At 37.9% G+C, this 17,724-nt stretch overlaps 1 protein-coding gene and 1 long non-coding RNA gene across 3 annotated transcripts in view; one reads left to right on the top strand and one right to left on the bottom strand.

Moving 5' to 3' along the window:
• Positions 1-17,724, top strand: part of LOC122441830 — a 115,307-nt gene that overhangs the window by 78,264 nt on the left and 19,319 nt on the right. The gene's annotated exons all lie outside the window — the stretch shown is intronic.
• LOC122441829 (S100P-binding protein-like) lies at positions 6,729-16,378 on the bottom strand. The gene is given in 3 exon segments (XM_043468886.1): positions 6,729-6,740; positions 15,074-15,936; positions 15,938-16,378. Coding segments are annotated over 2 exon segments (1,263 nt in total). The 5' UTR covers positions 16,357-16,378; the 3' UTR covers positions 6,729-6,740; positions 15,074-15,092.

Raw genomic sequence — 17,724 nt, 5'->3', positions numbered from 1 at the left:
AGCTGTTAGGACAGGCTGCTCTATCTGCAGGACTCACTAATTGGCCCTGTTCCTGGGAGTAGCTGTTGAAAAGGTCAAGTTTTGAAAAACCATGTTGCTTAGAGATTGTCAGCTCTCTCTACCATCCTCCCATGAGTCACCATGATGTCTTGGAAGGGTGGGGCTGGTTGGGAGACTTGGTTTTTCAATTTACCCTTCCCTCAGGGAATCCAGACTAGAGTGGAAGTCCAAGAACGCTGGTTTACCTCCACTGGCACCTTCGGGGAGATTGTCTGTAACCCAGCCCTGTCAGAGGGTGTAGCCTGGGAAAAGAAGGCTATGTGTCCATGTCATCATCTGCGGTAGATTCTTCTCAGTTATAGCTCATTTTGAACTCTCCCAAATTATATGCATGAATCTTTGCTATAATACACTCACAGAGCTTACTCAGAGCAAACTTTTGTGGCCACAGAAAGAGTAAAAAATCTTCTCAAATGCCCTCTTGCTATTGCCATGACTTTTTGTGACTAAATTTTAAATGACTTGTGAAATTTCCCGCTGAATTCTGTTTCTTGAGGATAATGCCATTTTTCTATAAGGGCCTCCCAGTTAACCATCTTCCTATGCGTAATGTCTCAAGCCTCAGTCTCTACCAAATGAGGGCATAGATTCAAGAAGTTTGAGGTCCCTGCCAGCTTCAGCTTTCTAACATCTGCTTGCTGCTCTGCAGAGCTCACCTCCCATGCACTGGATTTACGCATTAATAAGTTTGAAGCTCACTTTTCTCTGAGGCAAGATGGTTGGCATGATGTGATCTGGGCATGTTGTTGAACATTTTCTGTAGGATGTGACTGCTCTCCTTGCTTTCATATCAGGAGGCCTTGCATAAAGGTCACAATTATTGAGTTGATTTCCCCAAGAGATGGTTTTGTTTAAACAATTTTTTCCTCATTAAAATAGTCAATAAGTATGTATTACAGAAAATGTAGACAATTCAGAATATTATAAAGAGGGAATTAAGAATCATTTAAACTCGGACCTGTCATTGTTAACACTATGGCATGTATCATTACAGTAATTTTTTCTGTAATAATATAGTCAGATGATTTTTTAAAATGTTTGATATAGAATTGGAATCACACTTGCCAACCTTTTTTTTTTTCATTTTAACCTGGCTTTTCTCCCTTACTGATAAATGAGTAAGTTTCCTTTGTCATCATACGGTTAGCAGTGTGGACTCAGCAGCTAGCCTGTCTGGATTTGAATACCAGCTTTGTTATTTACTTGCTGTGTGACCCTTAGGCATGTCCTTTAATTGATAAAGGTACTGCAGTTTCCTTGTCTGAAAAATGGGAATATTAATTGTTCCTAATTCAAACAGTTGTTGTGAAAATTTAAGTGAGTCAACATTTGTCAAGTAGTTAGAATAGTACCTGACAAGTAGAAGTACAGGGTTTATATCAATAGGACTAGCTTTGGCTACTATTACTGCAGTAGTATTTTCTTCTACAATGTCATTTTATTTTATTTTTTTCATTTATTTTTATTAGTTGGAGGCTAATTACTTTACAATATTGTAGTGGTTTTTGTCATACATTGACATGAATCAGCCATGGATTTACATGTATTCCCCATCCCGATCCCCCCTCCCACCTCCCTCTCTGCCTGATCCCTCTGGGTCATCCCAGTGCACCAGGCCCGAGCACTTGTCTCATGCATCCAACCTGGGCTGGTGATCTGTTTCACCCTAGATAATAATAAAAATACAATGTCATTTTAAAGACTGGATAAGATTTCATTGTGTGGAATATAGCATAATGCATTTAATCAAGGTCCCATTGTTACATAGTGTTCTACTTTCTTGATATTATGAACAACAGTGCAAATAGACTTCCTTTTAAAAAAAATTATTGATATATAAAGGAAATCAACCCTGAATATTCGTTGGAAGGACTGATGCTGAAGCTCCAACACTTTGGCCGCCTGATGCAGAGAGCTGACTCATTGGAAAAGACCCTGACACTGAGAAAGATTGAAGGCAGGAGGAGAAGGGGGAGACAGAGGATGAGATGGTTAGATGGCATCGCCGACTCAATGGACATGCGTCTGAGCAAACTGCAGGAGATAGTGGAGGACAAGGAAGCCTATCATGCTGCAGTCCATGGGGTCACAAAGAGTTGGACACAGCTTAGTGACTAAATAACAAAATCGTTGATTTACAATGTTGTGTTTAACTTTTGCTGTACAGTCACTCAGTTATTCATACATATTCTTTTTCTTACTCTTTTCCATTATGGTTTATTACAGGATTTTGAATATAGTTCCCTGTGTTTTACAGTAGGTCCTTTTTGGTTACCCATCCTATATATAATTGTCTGCATCTGCTAATCCCAAACTCATAGTCTTTGCCTCCTCTTCCTCCACCTTTGCAAACACAAGTCTGTTCTTTATATCTGTGAATCTGTTTTTGTTTCATAGATATGTTTGTTTATGTCATATTTTAAATTATACATGTAAGTGATACCATATTAAATGTCCTTCTTTCATTGTGTTTGTAACAGGACAGTCTATATACCAGGTAAGGAAGGAATACAGTGACAGGAAGTAGAAGTACCATGTTTTACCTTCTTGGTTTTGAACTTGGTTGGAGAGGCAGAGAGAATGTCATTGCCTCCCTTTTGCCTGGAATGCTACTGCTCAGAAACTATTCAGAATTTTGGGCACTACCCAGTCTAATATCTGAAAGTCCTTCCTAGACTGAATCACCAGTAATCCCATTCTCAGATCCAACTGGAGAAGGATCCTTGCCCAGCTATGTCATATACTTCTAGTTCTTCATGCAGGAGCTATCATAAAATGACTCAGCTCTATGGGCTCAGCTGCAAGGAAGACTTGGGGATATTTAGTAAACTCAGCGTGTCGCTGGAGCCTCCATCTTTTCCAGGCTGTTTCATGTAAAGGTCCTGTCAGAGATGATCCCATTCTGTCTTAAGACTCAATTCCTGCAGTTATCTTTCCCAGCACTACTGGAGAGAATGGGAAGGGACTTTCTTCTCTGTTCTAATCCTCTGTCCTTAGTTATGGGAATGATTCCAATGTATTCTGATAGCATGAGACCAGTATCCTCTCTACAGGTTGAAGGAGTTACAGACTCAGAGGTATCAGGTGGCCTCATGGAACAACTTTATGTAAAAAAGCTGTGCCAGTGCAGATGAACACTACTAATGGGCATTATTTGTTGGAGGGTGAGTGAGGACAATGACTTATAAAATCACCTTCAAACTCTACATGGGAAAGTCTGTTGAATGGTTGTTCTTACTATCTCTCTGTTAAGTGTACCACCAACGAAATCACTCCTAGTCCAAAGTACATAACCTACTATAATATATCCTAGAAGATTCACTTCTGAATTTCTGCCTTTGTTATCTACTGGTTCCTCTGGAAAGTATTACCTCCTAGGTTCCCTGGAAGATTCTGCCCACCCTCTGTCCTATAAGGTACTGGCTAAATACACTTCCTAGAGAATTCACTTAACGCATGGAGGCAGGAGCACTCTTCCCTAACCTCAAGTGTGTTCAGTCAACGGGACATTTAACATGGTGCCATGGGCCTATGTTTCTGCCACGTGGGTGGAAACCTTAGAATATAAGGATGACACCACCAACCTTAAATAGAAGGAGTGGTGAGATGGGCAAATCTAGAAGATTTACTGTTAGAAGTCAGGGTAGTAATTGTTCTTATGGAGGGAAAGGAGTATAGGGGAGGCTTCTAGGGGGCTAACAGTCTGCATTTTGACCTGGGTCCTGGCTACATGAGTGTCTTCATTCGTGAATGTTCAGTGACCTGTACACTCATGATAAGTGTTCTTTTTGTACGAGTGTTTTACTTCAATTAAAATAATTTTTTAAGAAGAGGATAAACAAAGGGCGATCCACCTCTATTAAGACTAGTGGCTCTTTCCTAGGGCTACCAGATTTAGCGAATAAAAGTACAGAATACTCAGTTCAAATAAACAGCAAATGATTTTTTAGTGTATGTATGTCTTTTTATTATTTTATTATTTCATTTATTTTTATTAGTTGGAGGCTAATTAATTTACAATATTGTAGTGGTTTCTGCCATACATTGACATGAATCAGCCATGGATTTACATGTGTTCCCCATCCCGATTCTCCCTCCCACCTCCCTCCCCATCCCATCCCTCTGGGTCATCCCAGTGCACTAGCCCTGAGCACTTGTCTCATAAATCCAACCTGGGCTGGCGATCTGTTTCACACTGGATAATATACATGTTTCAATGCTATTCTCTCAGATTATCCCACACTCGCCTTCTCCCACAGAGTCCAAAAGTCTGTTCTATACAACTGTGTCTCTTTATCTGTCCTGCATATAGGGTTATCATTACCATCTTTTTAAATTCCATATATATGTGTTAGTATACTGTATTGGTGTTTATCTTTCTGGCTTACTTCACTATGTATAATGGGCTCCAGTTTCATCCATCTCGTTAGAACTGATTCAAATGTATTCTTTTTAATGGCTGAGTAATATTCCATTGTGTATATGTATCATAGCTTTCTTATCCATTTGTCTGCTGATGGGAATCTAGGTTGCTTCCATGTCCTGGCAATTATAAACAGTGCTGCAGTGAACATTGGGGTGCACATGGCTCTTTCAATTCTGGTTTCCTCAGTGTGTATGCCCAGGATTGGGATTGCTGGTATGTCCCATGCAATATTTGGGACATATTTGTACTATAAAAGTATTTATTGTTTATCTGAAATTTAAATATAGGAGGTAGAAATGAGAATAAGTGCTGTAGTATTTCACTTTCTCCATTCCTCCTTCATTCATACCTCTCTCCTCCTGTTTTGGGTTTCTCATTACCTCATTCATATCGAAGAAAAGAGGGAAAAAAAGATAAGCAAAAGAAATAAAGTAGTGCCCAAATCGTTTATGCTTTCATTGTTTGAATCTGCAATTCTGTTGGTTGGTGTTTCTGAAAATTCAATCCTGATTTGTCTATGTTATTTTTTTTCTTCCCCCCCTCCCCCCTATTTCACCCTTCCTCAGAACTTTGTAACCTTTGCTTAGATGGAAGTTGAATCCTTCTCAGTATAATCAGTGTTTTTCCTGCCTTTTCCTACTAGGTTTCATAGACTAACCTTGAAAAATCTATTTGTTATTGACCTCTGAAAGGTCACCCTTCCTTTTTCTCTTTCCAACAATAATATGCACCTGGGACATTTCAACTACGCTTCTTACACACATTTGAACCAAGTTTTCAGAATTCTACCTTCCTTTTCTATAATTTCCACTCCTAAAGGTAAAGAAATTCAAGTCCAAATTATTAATTATAACAAGTCCTAGTTATCAGAGACAACTAGGCTCTGTCAGCAAATGGAATCAAATGCCAAAGGTTTTGTGCTTTGCCATATTTTCAGTTCATAGAGATGGGCATAATAAAGTGAAATTATTTCCTGCTTCCCTGAAGGCATCCAAGTTGTGATTTTTGTAATGCCAAGACAACTACCCACTTAATTTAGATTAAAATTCTCAAGTCAAAAATGATTTTGATATACTTTTATTTAAACAATAAGTACATCTCTTGAAATGCTTGAGAAGAGTATGAAACGTGGGGAAAAGGAAGTTACACCCACATCAAAGAAAGATCATAATGTATCTCAATAACCGATATTTGGAACCTTGGCTCTAAAGACTGTAGCTGCCTGATCTTTTAAAAAGTGAGTGAATTTTCTGTAATGTTATCACTGATGTATATTTCTGATTGAATCACTTCAGTAATCATTGACCAAATTGTTTCTGAATGAGCAACACGTTTCCACATTATTTTTCACACAATTGATTGAGCAAACTGGCTATCTTGTTGTGGAAACTCAAACCTTTTAAAATCATGTATACATACATGAATCATGAATATATATATCCATTACTCCTTTTAAACCTTTTAAAATCATGTGTGTATATATATATATATGGAGATATATATACCATGTATATGTATATGGAGATATATATATTCTTTACTCCTGTGTTAATAAGTTTTACTGTGACCAATTTCCTTTGCAGAGAGAGAGAGAGAGAGCAAGAAGGAGAGAGAGGATGGGGGTATAATGATAGAGACTCAGTGTGTGCAGAGGAGAATTTAAAAGTATGCAAAGACAAATTAGTATAAAAGCATCATAAATAAGGCAAAAAAGGTTTTAATTTTTATGAAACAGTATTAGCATATACACATAAATCAAGTAGCTCTGATTTTTCAGAACACTTTATAAGTATTACTAAAAGGTTTATTAATCAGTAAATGATGTAGACAACTGCAGAATCTTTAACACTGAAATTGTATTTTCTCTTTTTTGGAATAGTATTTTCAACTCTGAGAGTTCCATTGCAAATACAATAGTGACCTTTAGCAGCTAAATAACCTCCCAGGAACCTGCTGGGTTGTTACCAATTACTTACCAACTATTGCTCTTATAGTCTCTGATGTTCCTTTGACAGAGATCTCTAAAGTCTATCCCCAACCTACTTTTACACCTGTATCTCCCACAACCTCCAATTGCCTTGGGTTATTTCTGATCTGGTCTCTTTTTTGGTTCTATGCCCCTGGGGCTGCCAGAATACCAGCTCCTTCCTGCCCACCCAAATCCTCCCCCACTGTCCAGGACTGGCTCAGACCCACCACCTTCATTAAATTATGTCTGCCTTCTCTCGTTCACAGCCATCCTCTCTTTGCCTACCTATATTGCTGGATCACTGTATCACTATTGTGGCATTTTATTGCATACTAGCCTGTATCAACATCTGCAGTGTTTTCTTAAAGAGTTATTTAACATTCATGTATGTTTGAACATACTTGTTGTAAATGATAAAGTTTCATACTAATGCACATGTTATTATCATTATTAACTAGTTTATAACACTCCCCAAGTTATGGGGATTGTGCATAGATTTTTGTATGACATCAGGGAGAGCAGTGCATATGCCATGGTCCCTCTGAAAATACTTTCTGATGAATGAATGCATGGAGGGTCAGTGGACTTGGAGCTAAACCACCGTAGTTTGCATTTGACACGTTATCTGTCTGAATTGAAAGTAATTATTTAATCTCCACTTCAGTTTCCTTATTTATAAAATGGGATAATAATGGTACCTACTTCATAGAATTGCTTTGAGAATTAAATGAAATCATACATGTAAAGTGACTTACAAAGCATGCTTAGCACACAAGTATTCCATAAGTATTAGTTATTTGAATGAATGAACAAAACAGAATGGACTACTACATTTTAAAATCTAGAAAAAATAATGACTGTTTTTATTATCCCTAGAATGCTGAGTGCAAAATAATATAGTACATAAGAATGTTAAGGGAACTGAGTATTCTCTTTAAGATATGTCATGCATGCATGCTAAGTCCTATCTGACTCTTTGTGATGCTACGGACCATAGCCACCAGACTCCTCTGTCCTTGGGATTTTCCAGGCAAGAATACTGGAGTGGACTGCCATTCTCTCCTCCAGGGGATCTTCCTGATCCAGGGATCAAACCTGTGTCTCTTAAGTCTCCTGCATTGGCAGGCAGGTTCTTTACCACTAGCACCACCTGGGAAGCCCTCAAGATGTGTCATGATGTGTATATTTATTCCTGAAGAGACTTTTCAGGGTGAAGTTTATATTCAATATTGTTTTGTATTTTTCAAATAAAAATTCATGTAAGGTTTATATAGAAGAGATTTTGGTACACTTATTTTTCTAGACATCACTGAATAAATAACATTGCTGCATATTCCTTTGTTTTATGTTATTTAGAAGATAGCACTTAAAAGCAGCAATTAATTCCAGATGATTTCCTGTTTATATCTGTGTTGAGCTACTTTTGTAAAAAAGTATGGGTTAATTTTGAAGTAGAAAATGATAATAGCAATTTCATGAGGAACTTCTTGAAAAATATTTGTTTCTAAAAGTTTCTCAAAACATTTCTCAAAACATTCCTAGGTTAATTTAGCAAATTAAATGTCTTCTGTCAAATTTGTTATGATTAAAACATAAAGATTTCCATCACTAATGATTTACACATGTATCAACCTTAAATCAAGTGAGTTTTATTGCTCTGTGGAGCCATCTGCTGGTCAGTGGTGTTATAGGTATATAAAATTTTTTGAAGGAATGAATCTGTGACTCTAGCAAAACCTACAGAAAATATCCTTCCAGATATAAAAAATGAGAGCAATTTGGCTCTAAGATAATGGAGACAATCACATTTAGAAAACAAATAGAGTGTATATTGGGGGAAATTGTTTCATTCATTCAGCAAGTTTTTGTAAACTTCTCCCTGCTAATTGAAATGAGTAAAACATGTGAAACTGAAACTGTTAGTCGCTCTGTCATGTCTAACTCTTCCATGGAATTCTCCAGGGAGGAATACTGCAGTAGGTAACCATTCCCTCCTTCAGGATATCGTCCCAATCCAGGGATCAAACCCAGGTCTCCCACATTGCAGGCAGATTCCTTACCAGCTGAGCCACCAGGGTATATACACACACACACACATATACTTTATAGTATGTAGTTTTTTGAAAGCCATATAGATCAATAGTATTAGAGATGAAAGTCATGGTACTAACGGTGCCCACAGGAGGTTAGGTTGTGAGCAAAAATGCTATTGTTGATATTACTGTTGCTTATAACAGAACTAAGTTAATAAGTGTATTTTACGAGCATGCATGTGCATTGATTTTACCCCCCAATTTGATTTACAGCATTATGTTTCTATACGTCTTTTGTAATGTGTGAAAGTGAAAGTCGCTCAGTTGTGTCCAACTCTTTGTGACCCCATGGACTGTACAGTCCATGGAATTCTCCAGGCCAGGATACTGAAGTGGGTAGTCTTTCCCTTATCCAGGGGGATCTTCCCAATCCAGGGATCAAACCCAAGTCTCCCACATTGCAGGCAGATTCTTTACCAGCTGGGCCGCAAGGGAAGCCCAAGAATGCTGGAGTGGGTAGCCTATCCCTTCTCCAGTGTATCTTCCCGACCCAGGAATTGAACTGGCATCTCCTTAATTGCAGGTGGATTCTTTACAAACTGAGCTATCAGGGAAGCCTCTTGTAATGTGTTCACATTTTTTATTTCTTACACCATGACATTTCCCTATGTAATTTAATTTTCATCTTTATATAAACATTTATATATTTACATTATATTTATTACATGATATTTATATTATGTAAATATCATTTACATATTATATATTACAAATATGAATTGTATTAATATATGTACTACATGTATATGTTTATATACACATATGTATACATGTTATGTGTATATTACATATATTATACCTTATATGTATATTATAAATAGAAATTATAATTACATAAATATAAATTATATTTATAATATAATACATTGTATTGTATGTAATAAAATGTATTTAGCTCTGATATTATACTTATTATTTATATATTTGTTATTTATATGTACCTATTATATATTAACATGATATAACATACTTTATTATATGGTATATATATATTTAGCTCTGATCTTTTTCCTTCAGCAGCTGTTCAATGGTATCCTAGATAAATTTTACATATATCCTTGAGTATTACCTTTAGGACAATCTGCTTGGCATTTTTTGATGTGTATTATCAAAATGTAGAAGGCTAAGGTTGTTTCTGGTAGGGATTTATTGGGATGGTGTGAAAAGAGCACAGAGCCAGGAGTTAAAATAGTTGTCTCAGTTTCCTCATTTGTAAAATTATGATAATTAACCTTTACAGCTGAATTTAACAGTTTTAGATGTACTTTTATAATAATTTCCTCTCCATCCTACTCCACAGGAAACCATTTTTCAGGTTAATTAGAATAACTGATTGTAAATACTTTGAACAGAGTAGAACAGGCTGTTCAAAGGGACAGATGGTCTAACTCTTGACCACCGTCTGCTAATGGTTCCACCCAGTCTGCCTGACTCTTACTCATGCCCTACTCTTGACCTCTTTAAACACTCATTGTAGTTTCCACCTACCATCTGAAGGCAAAGATGAAGGGTATATATAAGTAATAAGATACTGCTCACGTCTCTCTCAGGTCTTTAAAAGTCTTGCTATTTGCCTTATAATGATGTTTTTCGACTCTAATTCTTGTTTGTGTGTCATATAGTGTGCTAATAATAGATCAAGGTGACCTCTTGGTAGGGAAGGTTGAATAGAACCTGGCAATTTCTGGAGTCTTCATTTTGTATGACAGTCAAGAGGTAATAGAGAATAATGGGAAAATACTGGGTCAGACCTTATTTAATTTTAACATTTCATCTATTTGCTTGCAAGCACAATAAAATCATGATAAAGCATTGAAAGAATGTAAGAAACAAAAGAGATGCCTTTGATTTGAAAGTCACTGTTACATGGACTTGCTAGCAGGATCTCTGTAGTTTTTTGTTACTTCCTGCATCAACAGCTCATGTGGGTGTTCTGATATCAGGGTTAGGTAAAGCCTTTCCCTCATGATGGCCTCTAGTGAGTGTCTATCATGTGTTTAACTCCTGTTCTTACTGTTGTGGTCTCACATTTAGAATCCATTATTCCCTAAGTCATAGTTTTTTCTGACTGATTATTGTTTATTAGTTATTCTCACCTGGAGCTTGTCTGTGGTAAGTTTTACATCATGTTGCTCTTCTTGCCTCATAGCTGAAATTTTTTGTTGTTGTTGTTCTTTGTGTTCTCTGAAAGTTTGAATCTCTATCTTATTGCACCTCTACTATTTCACAAGCATTTCCTCTACAGTTCAGGATCTCATACATCACTGAACTGTGTTTACATATTTTTAAAAAAAACTTTTAACCTCTTAAGCAAATACTGAAAACAATGTTTGAAAGTCACCAAGTAAGTAAATAATATTCAGAAACAAGTGTATTTCTTATAAACACTCTTATGAGCTGTATTAAGTTGAAAACAGGTATTGTAGACTGTTCTAAACTTAATTTAAAAATATGAAGTAAACCAATGCTTTGAGATATATGTAATTCCTTTAAAAAAATCACTGTACATTTGTCATAAGTTTGTAAATTAACAGTCAGTGGGAGTGAACCCATGAAATGGTAGCTGAGTCTCAGGATTTTTTCTGTTTACAAAATTACATTTTGTAAATGGAAAAAATATATTAATGATATAAGAATATTAATTGTACTTGCCTCATAAGTTTTAGTAAGCATTACAAATAAGATAATGTATGCAAAACCAATTATTGTGCTCAGTCAAAGATGGGGAAACCGTGGAAACAGTGACAGACTTTATTTTTTTGGAGTCCAAAATCACTGCAGATGGTGATTGTAGCCATGAAATCAAAAGATGCTGCTCCTTGGAAGAAAAGTTATGACCAACCTAGATAGCATATTAAAAAGCAGAGACATTACTTTGCCAACAATGTCTGTCTAGTCAAAGCTATGGCTTTTCCAGTAGTCATGTACGGATGTGAGAGTTGGACTATAAAGAAAGCTGAGTGCCAAAGAATTGATGCTTTTGAACTGTGGTGTTGGAGAAGACTCTTGAGAGTCCCTTGGACTGAAAGGAGATCCAACCAGTCCATCCTAAAGGAGATCAGTCCTGGGTGTTCATTGGAAGGACTGATGTTGAAGCTGAAACTCCAATACTTTGGCCACCTGATGCAAAGAACTGACTCAATGGAAAAGACCCTGATGGGGGCAAGATTGAAGGTGGGAGGAAAACGACAGAGGACCAGATGGTTGGATGGCATCACCAACTCAATGGACATGAGTCTGAGTAAACTCCAGGAGTTGGTGATAAACAGGGAAGCCTGGCGTGCTGCAGTCCATGGAGTCGCAAAGAGTCAGACACAACTGAGCGGCTAAACTGAACTGATTGTGCTCAGTCAGTTATTATGGTATAATATATTTTTACTCCCACTTGGAATGAAAATTGCAGAGAGAAAAAAAATCAGCTGCTAACTAACACAAACTCTTTTGTAACTGCTTCTGGAAAGGGCTGGTCTTGTGACAGACATGCTGGTGATGCTAAAGGAAAGAGAAGAACACATAACCTTTCCAGAGCCATGGACATCAATACGGCATTCATCTGCTAATGTTCTACGTGCCCATCTTGCTGTTGAGTTGATTCTCTTCTCCCCATGCCTTTCACAATCAAAAACATGGTTGAGGAAACAGAGAACAACAACCCTGACATCCTTGTCTTTTTTGATAATAGCCATTCTAACAGAGGACTTCTCTGGTGGCTCAGATTGTAAAGAATCGGCCTACAATGAGGGAGACGTGAGTTCGATCCCTGGGTTACGAAGATCCCCTGGAGGAGGGCATGGCAACCCACTCCAGTACTCTGACCTGGAGAATCCCCATGGATAGCGGAGGCTGGCGGCCTACAGTCCCTGGCATCCCAAAGAGTCAGACACAACTGAGCAACTGAGTACAGCACAGCACATTCTAACAGATGTGAGGCAGTATCTCACTGTGGATTTGATTTGCATTTCCCTGATGATTAGTGATCTTGAATGCCTTTTCATGTACCTTTTGACTGTTTATATGTTCTCTTTGGAAAAATGTCTGTTCAGGTCCTTAGCTCACTTTTTAATTTGATTATTTGTTTTCTTGCTATTGAGTTCTATGAGTTCCATATGTGTTTTGGATATTTACTCCTTTTTTATTTTAACTTTTATTTATTTTTAATGACATTAAACACAACTGCTACAAGGGGAAAAACATGATACACAGGAGGCACCAAACTTCAGTTTCATAATTGATCCTGACAACAACCAAAGTAAATTGGGGTCAAATTAGATGGAAAACTACAGGTTATTTCAGGCTCTTTTAGTTACAAGTAAACTATGTAAACAGCACAAGTCTACTCTGCAGTGTTAAGACCCCTGTGGTGAGAATGTCATCACAGATAAAGAAAGCTCGGTAGGCAGTTCAATGCACAGAGCCCTTACTCAAATGAAACAATACAGCAAGAATTCTACATGAAAATTAGACTTAAGAGGCCAACACCAAATATGAGATACGTAAGTGCTTTTAAAAACAAATTCAAACTCCAGATTCTACCCACTATCATCTTTAAGGCGAACATGCCTGATAATGAGTTTTCTTTGGCTTTGTTTTTCTTCTTAAAGAATACCATGTTAGCCGCTAGGGAACAGTTCTCTCCTCCCCAAGTCCAACAGATTTAATTAAGCTGCTAAAGCTTTGGAAAAACAGAATTATTTGAGCAAAGAGGAAATGTGATTGTCACATTTTCCAGATAACCCGTCACTCATTAGATTTGGCAAAGGCGGTGCTCCCGTGACACGTCAGTCTTAAACCTTCCTGCACCAAGGAGGTAAGAGCGTGAGACTTCAGACTTCTGCCCAAGCAAACGGCCATCCCTTTACTCCTTGGTGATCTGTGGGGAACAAGACAACTACAATGCTAGATATTCCAGCAATACTTAGTTCTAATTGTGCTATAGTTTCAAAGTTGGATATTTGTCTGTCCCATTCCATCAAGCTGATTTACGCAAACTTGGAGAAGTGACTGACGTTGTAAATGCCAACTGAAATAACAGATTTTGACTCTTGCCTTTGAACAGAACTTCTCCTTTGCATTTTGGCCCCAGACTCTCAGCCAAATTTCCAAGGAAAAGAGACTCCTTGACTGGACAGAAATGGTAAACACTTAGGGACATCCATCTAAATTTACTGGTAACAATGACCAAGTTTCTCCCAAGTCAGTTTCTAAAGCACAGTAGGATGTTTATGTTAGGTTACTTGCAGACAAAGATGGGGCTGATGGAACAACAAAACCTGACAGGCAGTGAGCCCAGTATCACAGGATGTGCTACAGCAACTAGGTACAACCTTCACTGAGAGTGAACAAGAGCACAAATGCCAGACTGTAAAATCTCCCAAGAGATGTCTAGAGCCGTCTGTAAAGAGAATAACAAACTCCAAAGACATCCATTAAGGTAGCTGCACAAAGCTCATCAACTTGGCTTAAGAGTACTAATCCTTAAGATGAGGTAATGCTTTGTGCACAGGCTTCATCAAAACTTTTAAATCCACTTTAGTAGTTTTGTAAAACTGTACATCCTCTGACCAAGTGAGGAGGTGGTAACATCTAGATCAAAAGGCACCTCTTATTAACTAATAATGGAGACAAAGGACAGCTTCTCAAAAGTCTCTTCTATAGGATGGAGGCTCACTAACTAACTCGCCAACTCATACTCAAAGCTGGGTTCAGCAGATGAGACTGAAGACCAACTCACACCTCTCAATAGCACTGCCTTCTGGCCTGTCCTAGAGTCAAGACTCTCGGTGGGTAGCTCTTCAGTAAAGAGTGCAATGAGGCTGTTCTTAAGAGGCATCTCTATGTCCAAAAGGATACAGGAATATGCCAGTAGAGCCCTAAGATCACTGGGGAAACAAGGAAGGAAGGAAAACCCTTGAAGAAAGACAGAGAAGGCAATCAGTCACAAGACCACAGATCAACAGAGGTTGTTAGTCACCAGTCTTCTGTTAAGAGTTAAGATATGTAAGACTTGTAAACACTACTGTGCAAAATAAATTTAATGAAGAATGGAAAAAAAAAAAGAAGCCAAAAAAATAAAGGCAGCTAGTAGGTACAAAAAGAAGAGAAGATTTACACTTTTAATCTGTCCTTTCAACTACTTCAGATGTCCTGAATTACTAACTTTAAAATACTGACGGGTATTCAGAGATTCACATAAAAAAAGTAAGAAGGGTTGTTAAAAGTGACTTGTATCCATTTATAAGTCATCAGCAATAATTAAAACTGGTTTGCAGCCTGATAAAGAATCTCTTCCTTCAAGAGATTAAAGAATGATTTCTTTAATTTAAATTAAAAAATTAAAACTATGTCAACTCAACACTGCTTAAATGCATACACACACACAGAAATGAAGGACCCTATACAAAAAATTTCAAGTCAGCAATATGCATTTCCAAAAGGTGACAAGTTCTTTAAATAAAAATATTGTGAAAAATAAAATTCTAAATCTACAATGCATGGAACAGCAAAAGATGAGATGCTGCTCTGGACAGGACCCTGGATAGGGCCTTCACTGCTGATGGGAGGAGACAAGTGGACCGTATGGGAAATCTGGTAGACGCTGGAACCGATGGTGGCTTCGCTTATTCTGGTCAACCCACTGGGTCAGACTGTATCTTTGCAGATTTCTCTGTCGAAACCGGGCGTAGTTTCACCTGGTGAGGTCTGAAGGATGCTGCCATTTCTGGTTGTGCATGGGATGAACTTGATCCATCAAGGCACACAGCTCCCCCAAGGTACCTTGGTTTGAATCCACTGGGTCTTCTATATGAGCAATCTCATTCCTGAGATAACTTTGCTTCTGCTTTTCCAGGTCTGACGGTGAAAACGTCGGAACATTAGTCCTTGTTTTGGCTTGCAGAACAGGAATGACTTTGCCTAGTCTCTTTTCATGGACCTTTAGCTTCCCAGAATCCTTGTCAAGAACATCTTTGCTTGATGAACTGGAAACTGGTAACTTCATTTCAAAACTTGATTTATATGATCCATTTCTCCAGGATGACCCTGTATTAGAAGTCTCTGAATGGTCCAAGATCTGAGAGAATACAGGTGTAGGTTTCTTACTGCTGGATATATTTTTATTAGAGACAGTATGTTGAAAATTATTGTTTGAAGAAGGGAGTGGGGGCCCATCATAGGCAGAGTTTTTGGGGCTGATCCCTTCAGATTCTGTGCAAAGTGTGCTCTCATTTGGGCTAAGATCATCTTCTCTCATCTCTTCCCCAAGGGAGGAGGGTTTTTCAGTAACTCTGGATGTAACTTTGGACACATAAATCTTGTCCTTATCAAGTACAATATCACAGACTGTTGGATCAAATGGTGCAACTGTAACTTTTATAAGATTCTTGTGCAAAGCGTCTGTTCAGTGGTTTAGTAGGAGTTGGTCCATGACCAACTGATGTAGTTAGTTGAGGTAGTTTGAATGTGTCAGGGGTCTCAGCTTCTGGTCCCATGTTGTATGGTGAATCTTTCTCTTGGGGAGTGTCAAGTGGAATTTGACTCCCCTTCTCTCCCTTCTCAACATTCCTGCTGTCATCATTAGGCAACCCTCCTCCCCAAGGAAAGTGCTCATTTGATAGGTCATCATCCTTCAAGAGTTCCTGAATCTGTTTCTCTGTGAAACTGAAATGGCCATCATCTTCTCCATCAGATAGCTCCAGCAAGGAGTCATCCAATTCATCCTCATCCAAGGAACTCCAAGAAAAAGGAGCATTGTCTTTAGGCAAGAGAGAGGTACCAGAAGACTGTTCAGAGGGCACTAGTGAGCACATCATATAAGAAGAAAAAAAATTGTCTTTCATACTGTATGGAGCTGCTGGTGTGATCTCTGCCTTTGCCACGAGACCAAATGGAAAAAGGGTTCAGCTCCTGCTAGCTGTTCCTTTCAGGAGACTTGTCAAAATGATTGACTCCCACCTTCCAGATTATTTTGAAGCAAATCCCAGGCATCACATCACTTCATCTCTGGAAGCTGGGCCACAGCCTAGGCGAACGACTGCTGGATATTTACTCCTTATCATATATATGGTTTGCAGATATTTTTTTCCCATTCCATAGGTTACCTTTTCATTGTGTTGATTGTTTCTGTTTGCCTTGAAGAAGCTTTTTACTTTGATATAATCCCAGGTGGCCCTAGTGATAAAGAACCTGCTTGCCAATTCAGGAGCTGTGGAGATGAAGGTTTGATTCCTGAGTTGGGAAGATCCCCTGGAGGAGGGCATGACAGTCCACTCCAGTATTCTTGCCTGAAGAATCTCATGGACAGAGAAGCCTGGTGGGCTAAAGTCCATAGGGTCACAGAGTCAGACACGGCTGAAGTGACTTAGCATGTTCATGCACAGTCCCACATATTGATTCTTGTTTTCGTTGCTTATGCTTGTGATGTCATATCCAAAAATCACTGCCAAGACCAATGTCAAGGAGCTTTCCCATATATTTTTTTCTAGTAATTTTATGGCTTAAGGTCTTACAATTAAGTCTTCAATCTATTTTGAGTTAATTTTTGTGAGTGCTATAAGATGAGGATCCACTTTCATTCTTTTGCATGTGGATATATAGTTTTCCCAATGTTATCTATTGAAGAGACAATCTTATTCCCATTAAGCATTCTTGGATCCTTTGTCAAATGTTAGTTTGCCATGTATACATGAGTTTATTTCTAGGCTCTCAATTCTGTTACATTGATCTATGTGTCTGTTTTTATGCCAATACCATACTGACTTTACTTCTATAGCTCTGCAATATAATTTGAAATCAGGATATGTGATGCCTCAAGCTTTATTCTTTCTCATGACTGCTGTGGCTGTTTAGGGGTTTTGTGGTTCCGTATGAATTTTAGGATTGTTTTCTCTAGTTCTGTGAAAATTGTCATTGAAATTTTGATAGGAATTGCATTTATAGATGGCTTTGGGCAGTATGGACAATTTAAGAATATTAACTTTCAGTCCATGAACACAGTATATCTTTCCACTTATTTGTATCTCCATTTCTTTCATCAGCATCTTATAGTTTTCAGTGTATAGATCCTTGGTTAAAGTTATTTCTAAGTATTTTATTGTTCTTAGTGTTATCATGAATGGGATTGTTTTCATTATTTCTTTTTGTATAGTTTCCTGTTCCTATATAGAAATAAACTGATTTTT

The sequence above is a fragment of the Cervus canadensis genome, chromosome 5, assembly GCF_019320065.1.
Source record: "Cervus canadensis isolate Bull #8, Minnesota chromosome 5, ASM1932006v1, whole genome shotgun sequence".
Classification (NCBI taxonomy): Eukaryota; Metazoa; Chordata; class Mammalia; order Artiodactyla; family Cervidae; genus Cervus; species Cervus canadensis.
The sequence above is the reverse complement of the archived record's forward strand: the minus strand, read 5'-3'. Positions and strand labels throughout refer to the sequence as shown.